The 12,072-nt window shown below is 44.2% G+C and overlaps 2 protein-coding genes across 2 annotated transcripts; both read left to right on the forward strand.

The window, feature by feature from the left end:
* Positions 1-5,802: 5,802 nt before the first annotated feature.
* SARC_06597 (hypothetical protein) lies at positions 5,803-6,008 on the forward strand (the record flags this gene model as incomplete). Its single annotated transcript, XM_014299482.1, has 1 exon — positions 5,803-6,008. A coding segment is annotated over one exon (206 nt), but the record flags the coding sequence as incomplete, so codon positions are not given.
* Positions 6,009-6,325: 317 nt separating this feature from the next.
* SARC_06598 (hypothetical protein) lies at positions 6,326-10,369 on the forward strand (the record flags this gene model as incomplete). Its single annotated transcript, XM_014299483.1, has 5 exons — positions 6,326-6,562; positions 7,002-7,199; positions 7,807-7,950; positions 9,260-9,440; positions 10,102-10,369. 5 exons carry the CDS (start codon positions 6,326-6,328, stop codon positions 10,332-10,334), a joined length of 993 nt encoding a protein of 330 aa, XP_014154958.1. The 3' UTR covers positions 10,335-10,369.
* Between the last annotated feature and the right edge of the window lie 1,703 nt (positions 10,370-12,072).

Raw genomic sequence — 12,072 nt, forward strand, 5'->3', positions numbered from 1 at the left:
TATTTCAAAGTCTGGCACAGGCCACAGGCGGGCACAGGGTCACAGCCTCAACGGGCCAGTGAGGCCTCAGCCCTCAGGCCACAGTCCAACTTCCACAGCCTACAGGCGAGCCCTGACAGGGCACATGCCACACCTTTTTTTTATATAGATGCACGGTGCACCTCATAGCCTGCTAAAAAGAACAAGGAGGCTATGTGCACCCACGCAGCAATAGCATTGAACGTAAACGCGTAAACGCGAGTATATACATTAAAACGTAAAAGATCGTCACTCGAGAAATAGTCTCAGATCCCTAATATAGCATAAACGTTTTACTTCACAGCTAAAAAATCGCTTTTAATCCGTTTTGATGGGAAACGCATTGAGGTTACGTCACTCTTATGACTGGAGTTAGGATAGGGCCATCTGGTTCATTTTGCCGCGCGCAATACAGCGGTCGAATCAACAGGAGAGAGTTCTGAGTTCGGGCAACTTGAATTCAGATATCAGACCTGAAATTGCAACATTGCCTGCTGCGTGCTCGCACGCACAAGAGACATTGAATCGACACTTCTATGAAGTACGGCATGTGGCGTTGGATCCCTATCTATATACTGTATGGTGTTTGCAGACAGCGTTCGTTGGTTACTGGAAAATCCAAAGTGCAGAAGTTCTCACTCAGTAGAAGTAACCCGTTATCGTGAATTCTCGGTTCATGGACTTCGGTGGGTTGTCATCGACATCCTTGGGAGTGCATACGCTGGATTCATACTATGGACTTTCACTCAGCGTATATGTATTACAACTGATCGTTCACTCAATGATCATGTGGAATAACTTCCGAATAATCTAACAATAGTGTTTCAGAGTTGTAAACGGAGCACTGAGGAAATAGTAATATAGCTAATAAGTATATTAGGGATGTTCTGATAGAATAGGGATAGTCTCCAAATAAGCTTTTCGTCCAGTATGGAGAAGAAAAAAACAACCGACCCTTCAACTAGGAAGACGAGCTTGTTCCCATCAGCACGGTCTCAGTCGCAACTATATCAACTGCCTCCGCGGAAGTATTCAACTCCTGTCGTGCCTACAAGCACCCGTCCACACACGGGTGATCGGTCGAATATTCCTGTGCATCGAAATTCCCCTGCCACTCTAGACGATCCACACAATGTACGCCCATACAGGCAATCCAGAGGTGACGATATATGGTCTAAGCGACCTACAGCAAAGGTGCCTGCTGAACACTCACACGCACGAAGGGAGGTTCAGAGAGCAAGCACAGCCGGTACTGTTGATCTGATTACTCCACCGTCATCTCCGCCAATCCAGACAAGGTATGTTAGAGTATTGTAGTGATCGTGTGCGCATGCATTATGAGCGTGGTTTGTGTATGTTTCTGGAAGCTATTATAATTGAGAGAAACTTCATTCAGAAGCCTCAATCATATAGTTCGACATCAGATGCTACCTCTTGTATGTTTTAATTGGATTCAACCTCGCTCTGTTGTTACTATTGAAACAAATCTTCGACGATATGTTGCGAGCTTGTTTGTGTTTGCGATGATCATGTATATCTATCACGGGATGTTTATGTATACTTGATCATCGTACTTGCAACTCGTGAGACTAGAAGATAGTACTATCCGACACCCCGAGCAAAAAGGTCAACAATTTACGCTGGTGTAGAGACAAATGGTTTCGCATCCGCTAATCCCAAATATGAACTATTCCTCCCATGTATATATAGATTAGAAGCATCACATTACGTTAAAATTACCTTGTGCCTGTATGCTGCCTATCCTCTATAAATATGAACTATAACTTTCAAAGTATATGTATAGATTATAAACAACACATTACGTTAATCTCACCTTGTGCCTCTCCGCTGCCTATCCTCTATAAATATGAACTATAACTTTCAAAGTATATGTATAGACTATGAACAGTACATTATGTTAATCTCACCTTGTGCCTCTCCGCTGTCTATCCTCTCTAAATATGAACTATAACTTTCGAAGTATATGTATAGATTATGAACAGCACATTACGTTGATCTCACCTTGTGCCTCTCCGCTGCCTATCCTTACACGGCACATCTGCGTTTGCTCAGAGCGTACCATCCCTCGTATCACATCCATGTTTTTCACGTACAAGTATGCTAACGCACGCATACGCCACTGAATACTCTCCCGACTGCATGCGCTGTCGTGGTCATAGTTATTAGCATCAGGTCCCACGTGGCCGCATATACTGAAAATGTTGCAGTTGTGCACGTGCTTCTCAATTTCCAAGAGCGAGCCATGCCTGTCCTGTGCTCCCCCCTGATAAGCACACTAAGTCAGTAGGCTGACTATCCAAGTATGTGTGTACGAACAACTACTTCTGGGCGGGGTACTAGAGTGTAAGGTGCTGGATGCAGAATATGTGTGCGTATGCGATCACCCGCCCCCCCCCCACCCCTCCATCCTCCATTCCCTCCTATCACACTGGATAAGCTTGACTTACAAGTGTGCTTGTGCGAATCTGAACGACGTGCAACCTGATTGGTTCCAATCCAGAAACAGATACACCCCCTCGCCCCGAGTAGTCGATCTCACAGATTCGCCACCGCGAAGTCATACCGATCCCATTACGCAGGTATAGAATGTGTCCAGATACGCCTGGGTGTATCAAATGACAAGGTACACGTGTACGATATACCTACCAGCCACCCATATGAGACCAGCATTTGCCATGTAGTGAGTCTGTTTCTGTGCAATTGTCAAGCATTGCGTGCGTACAAGGGCGCTGACATGTAGGTATAACATATTGCTACTACGCAACCAGGTAGGTACAACGGATAGATGCAAGGCCCGAAATGAGCAGTAGCCAACGGAACCACTTGCTAGTACACGTGACAAGCCATTCGTATGCACTTGATTGGCTATCACATTATGCCAAACTAGCGGTGACAAATATACCTCGAAATCGAAACTTGTTTACGTTTACACACAGCCATATGTTGCCATTCTCATGGGCATACACATCATGCCGTTGTTGAAAGTATCTTGTGTGTATTATATCACGCGTGTCTGACTTGAGGTGTGAGTGTATCAATACAAGTGCAGGGCACTTCAACTTCAAGACCTGAAAATATGCACTGACCAGAAGTACCGCACTGCACCAGACATGTGGGCATGGGATTGGTCTATATCGTTTTAGGGTTGAGTAATCGTACTTAAACATGTGTCATCTAATGGATATTGTGCGTTTCTCTCCTAATGTATCTTGAAAAGCAGGGTTGTATCGCTTCTCATTGACGTAGACATACTTTGTCTTCACATACATACTCACCTGTGCCAATCTATTGCATACTACAACAATTCACCTCTTGTGAACGATGTAATAGTGCCGCTGGTGACATTAACGCAATTTTTAAAACGTATACGCTCGAAAAAAAATGTAGATGGAACGGAGTGACGGTTTGATAGCGTTAATTTATGCTTGTACGTTATGTTCTAGTTGTTATGTGTTCCATGAGAAAAAAATCGAATGTTGTTTCGATTCGGACCACACGCTTATTTATAGCTACGGCTCTGTCTGTTACTCATAGCTCAGGTACTCTCAACAGACAGGTACGAGGGCTTCTCTTGCCCACAGATACCCCTCACGAGCTACCAGAGAATCGACGCACATCCCGGGTTCACAGAAGTACACCTATCCACCGGTCAGAAGTAGCGGCACCCCTTCCTATTCAAGCACAGCTATTCAGGACGCACTCCAGCACTCCACACGCACCCTGGAACACTCGCAGGCGACGCTGCGACAACTCAGAGGCCATCCAGCACCACGCCCTCAACCGAACCAGCAACAACCGCAAGACCCGTCACAGAAAAGGGACCAGCGCACATCCCCTCACATACCCGATTCGAGGTATATAGAGCCAGACCGCGAGTGGGATATACATGTATCTGGTGACCGTGCTACCGCTCGTGCCCACCGAACGGGCGTACCGCGCACGAGAGACTCGCTGCGACGGTCTCGGACGCCAGAACAACACACGCAGCATATACAACAGCAGAATACCAGGCAACCGCTCGTGGATAAGCAGCAACGACGAGACCAGCAGCCACATGGCAGGAACACCCCTTACAGGGACGAGGCACAACAGGGTAGAGAAACACAGGTGCAGCAGGACCGACAACAACTTGGGAGGGCACAGACGGTGGGTGCCAACACAGACCGCACAGTGAACTCGTACAGTGCACACCCCTCGAGAGACGGACCGCCGCGGCAGGTATACGTGGGACGGTGTATGATTTTTTATCTTTTTCTGGTTTGAGTTGGGGGGGGGGGTTGTGTGAAGTGTATTTGGTGTGGTGTTATGTTGGGCATAGCGAGGACACACCAATCCGGTAGTGTACCACAATACGCGGCAATATGTATGTCCCGTCCTATACGTTCAGCCACCAACCGCGTCCACTCGTTCATGTATTGAAGTCCGTTAAGCTGGTACTACCCCATCCCATCATAATTCTACTAAGGCCACCCCCTTGTGTCTTTTAACCGATGTGACGTTTCGATATGCAGACAGACCAACGGGCGCGGAAACTGAACAATGCCACTTCATACTCGTCGGCTAAGAATCTTTTTGACTCCCAATCGAGCATCCATCGACAGGTAGGTCTAAACGGATCACGAACTTGTACTCTTTATGTACATATACGAAGCAAGCCGACTCAGTGGTGCTCTCAATAGACTTCTTCTTTTTGGGGGGGAGGACTCAACAATCACCACATGAGACCATGTGCACGAATAATGTATTTTGTATATTCTCACGGCGGTGTTTTCAATGTTCAAAATACAAAGGCGCGCAACTTCGTACTCATATCTACGCCATTCGGTGCTCCACTTTCAGGCGAGTTTGAGCCGGAATTATTCGCACAGCTCTGAGCTCGCATCTGCGTCACAACAAACACACAGAGCACATCTACAAAGACGAGAATCCGAAACTAATGTGCGGGTATGTATAGTATATATATTCTACGCGAAGACAACTGATCTGCCATCTTTTACAGCGCTAAGTTCAATTTACACAGACTTAACCATACACTTATCGCCACTATGGTTCAATTTATCATACCTCTTGAAGCTTTCGCTGTCAGCTAGGAAAAAAAATCATTTCATTCATTATCTTTCCACGCACTGCGTGACCTATGCAATGCAACCATGAACGGTACACAGCAAATAGTGTACGCATCGAGTCTCATCTCATCCACTTTGCAATCTGTAGCTACGGCTTTGGATGGTCTGTAACCATTGTGTCTCGATGTGTCATTCGTAGGACCACTTACTGCCCATAGAGACCCTCGATGGAATTTGAAACCTGGCCAACTATTGATGGCTAGTCGTTGCACACATATTTGCGTTGTGTGGTCCCATTTGTGCACAGAGTTTTTTTCACTGTTATGAAGCCTAGTGCAACAATATACAATACCTTCCATGTTTGTTGAGTCGTCTGTCTGCTAAATGTTTGTGTGATGTACTTACAATTGTAACTATACGCCCTTTTACACTGCATTGCACTCTCCTCTGCTTCTGTTGCAGCCGAATCGATCTACATCTACGTTGCAATCCCTTCATCAGCCGTCAAGGAACATGCGAGACTACATCGATGTGGAGGTGAGCACAATGTCTTGCATTCAATTCCAATCGACCTTCAGTTGTCAGCTGATGCGTACTAGACCCTCACAATCCGTCTCGACGTACTACCCGACTAGTAGTAGTTCGGTACTGGTTCCTGTCACACTTTTTTTTCGTTAACAAATGGTTCATTTGATACAGGAACCGCCTACAGCCCAGTCTGGCAGAGCGCAGTTGCAAGGAAAGACAAATGAAAAGATAAAGAGCACCGGAGCATCCCCCAGGGAAGCACCCCGCCGGCAAACGAGAAGATCTACTCCGAGTAGAACTGCTCCCGGTCGAGAAACCAAGCCGGGGCGGCCATCTACGAGCAGTGTTGCACCTGAGCCAGATATGATTGAGTAAGCGTTTGGGTGTGTCGGTATGGCGTATGTTTTTGAGTTCATAAATTGCGAGTATAGAGGTTGAGGTGGCTCATGTATGCCACACGAATGAGGTGCATTCGGCGGACAACCCGTACCGGATTCGGATCGAGTCTTCGATTCACGCTTACGCATACAAGCGTATCAGTCTAGAGCTCCTGATCGCCCCTTGGACTCGTTGAGTGCTTCAGGAGATAGTGCTGTACGCTACACATATGTGCTTCTCCGATGCTTTTAAGTATAAACCCTCGTTAGCTGTATGTTATATTCCAATAAGGCTCGAGAGCTGGGTTTTTAAGTATGGGTTTTTCTTCCACACGCTACGCAATCAGTTTAGTCACAGATGACGAGGCCGATGATGAGCTGCGCAAGCAGTTATCTATGGCATTGTATGGCCCCCAGCAGCCGCAAGTCAAGACAAGCAGAGCAAACATTGTCGATTGGAATGTTGAGGCGACTGGGTATTGGACCAAAAAGGAAAACCGGGATGAATTCAATTCGCTGAATCAGAGCTTCCAGGATATCTCGTTCCTTGAGGTGAGTAAGTGGTTGTGCAGGCGAACCTGTTTAGAAACTGGTTTAACAGTTAGGCACCTGTGTTGTGCTGGACTGGTGATTCGTCACTAAGTAGCTAGACGCCTTTAAAAAACGAGAATTTTCGTATACATACTTTATCAGTAATCAGTGCTTCTAGCAAAAGAAAATCATTCGGGAATGCCTCCCTTGCACATAAGGCGTGTTGGGTGGAGCGACGGTCAAATAAAAACACGGATTAATATCGAGCGTCTGCCCTAAAAACCGTAACCAATGAATACTGGTGACGTCTTTTTGCCCACACCACTACGCAAAATACGGCTTTATGCAGACGATACATATACGATCCTTTGATATTGCGATAACTTCCAGACCATCAATCACCCACACGCACATAAGCCAAATAGAACTAACCCGAATTGCCTTTGCCGTACGTACTTAGGAACCGAGTCCCAGTCTACCAACAACCGACCGACACTTCAAGCAGATACCCATTCCCCCCGACGGCAGAGAGAGAGTCAAGCGCGTGTGGCGTCGGCGGAGTTTCAACGACTCAGATGTGGTGGCGAGTGGTTTGCAGTGCAGCGTCACACAGCGCGACCTATGCCGGCTGGATGGCCTGGAATGGCTCAATGACTCGGTATGTGGGACTGGCAGGTGTAGGGCGACGGGACCCATTTTGTCCTCTTCATAACCGACGGACACTTGATCTGCTTCTGTCAGTTATTGAGCTTGGGGGTTAGGGGGTGCTAGTGTGTGGGTGGGTGTGTGGGTGTGCCTGCTTTGTTCTCAAGACACGACGGGTGCGGTTGAGGAAGAGTGCATTCGTATACCTGGGCTCAGAGCAGAGGCTATTGGGTATTTGTTCTGTGTGTCGCAATTGAGATATTCACGCGCTCTGTACCGAGTCTAACAAAATGATATGCGTATTGCACAAGCCATATGTGATCCTGCACAGAATATATCAAGGCCCAGTAGAACAGGCTTTGATAAAATAGGAAAATCTGTACAGAGGAAAAACCAAAAGAAACCCCCCGCCATATAGATAGTAGGGTGTGAATTACATTAAGTCCGTGTTGATGAATGGTTGTACGATATTCAAGCAGTATGCTTGGTACGTAGCAAAGCAAAGTTTTGCTGTTCTGAAGGAACCTTTTTATCGGTACAATTGGGCGACAACCGATGACATGCCCCGTTACCCACCACCTCTTGACTTGGCATTTCCCTCTCATATCATGGTATTGTAGCTGGTGAATATGTACATGGCTATGATCAACGACAGGGCAAACAGATCAGGCGCCAGTGTCCCTCGAGTACATTGCTTCAATAGCCACTTCTTGCCAAAGTTACGCCACGATGGCTATGAGAAGATGCAACGCTGGACCAAGAGGGTAAGGTGAGCATGTCGGTTGTTATCCACTACTCTACTTTCAACATTCGTACCGACTGCGGGTGTTGCGTTGTCGTCGGTGTCTGTCATTATTGTTGCGATTGTTTTGTTCAAAATCCTCGAACGTGATAGATAATCATCTTGAAGCTAGGCGAAAAGCATTTCCATTCGCAGATGTGGTGATGCCAGGAAAAAGTACTGACGGTCGATTTTGATTTACTGTCGTGTATAATATGAAAATATATTCCGGATAACAATCCTATATTCTATACGGTCGAAGGTGGAAGGCACTTCGTACATAGTCGCCTGGAAAGGAGGTAGACAACATATGGAATTTCTTATATATATATATATATATATATGATTATATATGATTATCTATGACTATATATGCAATATAATATATATGTTTATATATATATATATATATGTGTGTGTGTGTGTGTGTGTGTGTGTGTGTGTGTATACATATATATATATATATTCTTATTCTTATTCTTATTCTTATTCTTATTCTTATTCTTATTCTTATTCTTGTTATTATTATTTTTATTATTATTATTATTAGTTTATTGTTACTTTTATTATATTTATTATTATATCGTCGTCATATTGTTTTTTTGTTCAATTTTTTATTTGTATCTATATTTTCTGGGGGGGGGGGGTGCGCTATTTCGAATTGAGCACGAATATGGATATGTGGGTGCTTTGTACTGGAAAAAAACTGGATCAAATTGAGTTTTGGGACATGAATGCTCAGGGCAAATATATGGTTCAAATTGGAATCTAAGATCTTTTGGTCGACTCCATAGGTATACCAGACAAATGAGGGCAAGCACAAAAATCCATATTTTAACCCTCATTTTCTTATCAATATACCCAGAAATAGGCTCGAAAAGGGCGATTTGATGACAAAATCACCCTTTTTGACTATTTTTAGGTATATTTATAAAAATCATGTCAAAAAAAAATTTATTGAGCATGCCCCTCAGTTTTCTGGTCTACCTATAGAGTTGACCAAAAGATCCGAGATTCTAATTTAAACCATATATTTATACTGGATATTTATATCCAAAAATCCCCCAATTCGAATTAGTCTTTTTCAGTACAAAGCACCCGGACTTCTATTGTGGTGCCCAATTTCCAATTAGCGCATCCCTCTCATTATTCTTATTATTATTATTATTACAATTTTCAGTGTGAGGAAATTCACTCTGCATACACTCAAAGATTCAATTTTCAACTCGCAGAGAGTACCCACCTGTTTTTCTAATGCGTTCGTTTTTGACTGTCCAATGAAATTTACACAGGTAGATCTATTCTCAATGGAATATGTTATAGTACCAGTTCATCGCGGCAGCCACTGGACGACTGCTATTATTAACTTTGTAGAGAAACGCTTCGAGTACTATGACAGCCTTGCGGGGGGCGGTCAAGATGTGCAAGACTTGTTGCGAATGTATCTAGATGACGAATGTATGGCTAAAAAAGGTAAGATAGTTTATAAAAGAGGTGCATGTTAGGGATGTGAAGAGCGATGACTATCAACGAGTGTGCGTTTCTAGTGTGTGTGTATACTAAGAGATGTCGATTTTACAAAATAAGAGTATATGTATAGATACGTAAGGTGGTTGATCAAGGGCATCGATCATGGTCATAAAAATTGCTGTGGTATTACAAATTATACTTCAGGCCGCCACAATCTATTCAGTTTAATATCGAAAACTGGGCGGTGGACAGTGGGTCGCATACGTGTTTAGCGATATGGCTGTATCCTTGATGGTAAACTTCCTTTGTAGGGGTGTGTGCCGTGAGCTTTGACCACGTCTCGTGACTATTGAGACAAGCAAAGTAGGTCGCGGTGCACTGGGTTTTGCTGTGAATATGTGATACTCTTCTGAATGTGTCCATTTATTAACTCTGGAAGTGTGTGTTCCATACCGATTCGATATCAGTCGAGCTTAAAAACAAATCCATGCCTGTAGACGGTCTGCTACTTATGGTACCCGTTTTTTTACTTTTCTATAGCCTTACGTATATCCATATCTATCGGTTCGAGCGTTTGTTTATGAGTAAGCGACACCGAAGGTATGATACATAGTTTCCTAAAAGTCTCACTTATGGTGACCAACCCTTAACGCATACTATCTAGGTCGAACTTTCCCACTAGAAGATTGGGCAGACTTTACGCCAGTGCACCTCACCCCGCAACAGGACAATGGTTCTGATTGCGGGGTGTTTGCGTGTCAATTCAGCGAGTATCGGTCGAGAGGCAGTTCAGGGATACCATTGGGACAAATCTTCGACTTTGGACAGGAGCAGATGCCGTACTTCCGACTGAGAATGGCACATGAGATACTGGAAAAGCGTTTGATGATATCATAAAGCGCGATTGATGATTCATTAGTTTTTCGGTCCTGGGGTGTGATTGCAAGCAATAGTTGTTTCCAAAAGATTCAGGATGCAATCTACGGTGTCGACACAGACACACCCACGAAATTAGTTAGATTGCAGTTTAGGTACAACGATGTTAAATGATGAATGCATCGCTATCAATAATTGCAAGTAATAATTGCATAGGATTGATTCCAAAAAAAACAGGATGCCACCTACGGTTTCGACCTAGACATCCACGAAATTAGTAAGATTGCAGATTAGATACAATGATGGTAAATGACCAATGTACCACTCCCATGAGAACCAGCTGAACGCGGCGGACTCGATGTCATAATTAGGCACTGCGTGACACACCAAATCGATAATAAATTATTACACTCTACACGCGGTACATCGTGCGAGTCGCTACCGCAGTAAATATGGGCTAGGACGTTCTTTCCCGTGTACATAGATCCGAATTCCGCAGACGAGTATGTGGCGTCCGGTCGATCAGCACGAGTGTTACAATTTATCACAATATACTCACTGCTGAGGATGGACACAAGCTTGCCCGACACTATTGTGTGACAAACCTCGATCAAGGTTATCTACGAGTTTATTCCATCAGTTTTACAAGCGTTATCACGCTCTCAATCGTTCGTTGACCACCGTCACGGGATGCATTTTAATGAAACGCAGAAATTGTGTCTCTCATCACGCCATCACGCAACGTATAAAACTCGCATCTTAGAATGTCTAAAGAACTGTTCATTTCACTCAATACGGTAGTATTGCTGTTGTTTTGAAATCTCCCCTATTCCGAGTCCCACACGGGCCCATAGCTTCTTGGAAACAGCCGCGGCGCAATCGGAAGGATCGCGAGGCTATAGTTTTCAGATGAGGGAAGTTGCTTCTCTTTCCACCTCTTGTGCGTGAAATGAAAATATCAAAGGCAGTGTATGGTGTATGACAAATGGTATACCATTTTTTAGCCTTCGAAGTCACAGCAGACAATGGAAAGGATAGGGTATATCTACTGTCCGTACTGACCATGAGTGTAAGAAGTTAGTTTCATACCATATAGACGACCCGGCTGATGAACGTGAGTCTACAGTCACACCTCGACAAATTGTGACTCTCAACTCACAATATATTAAATTGATTCATTCATGTTAAGTTTTAGGGTAAACGTGTAAATTACACCTGAAAACACTATGAATCATGGGATTGTTGTGCAAAGTCATCAAGAATCACCACAAGTGTTTTGAGGTCACTTAGTTCACCACATATTAGCACGTTTACCAAAACTAAGAAAGTAAAAAAAAACATAGCTAAAGCTACGTATCTTGGCACTCGCCGTCGACACACTGGCCGCAGACGGGCAAATAAGCACATGATTCGAAGGTCCAATGTCTGTAACTGTAGAATAACGTGTATGGTGGTTCTAATTCTCCAGCTCGGCGCCTCCTAACGATGCATAACAACTTTTTTGAAGTGTCTATCGGTGATACTCATATACAGAGACTTAAACAGCGCCTTGTTATGGCAGACCGAGAAATGTCGCCAAACCCATAGTTCATGAAACTGTGTAATACAAAGAGTATTATTCGAAGATCATTATATATGGATGTTCAGTCTGATGATTCGAGATATGCCCGACCTCAGCCCTTTATACCTCGCGTTTACAAATACATCTAAAAATATGAGAAATATTGGACATGTATTTATAGCTATCAAGCGAACTCGT

This window comes from Sphaeroforma arctica, assembly GCF_001186125.1.
Source record: "Sphaeroforma arctica JP610 unplaced genomic scaffold supercont1.477, whole genome shotgun sequence".
In the NCBI taxonomy this organism is placed as follows: Eukaryota; class Ichthyosporea; order Ichthyophonida; genus Sphaeroforma; species Sphaeroforma arctica.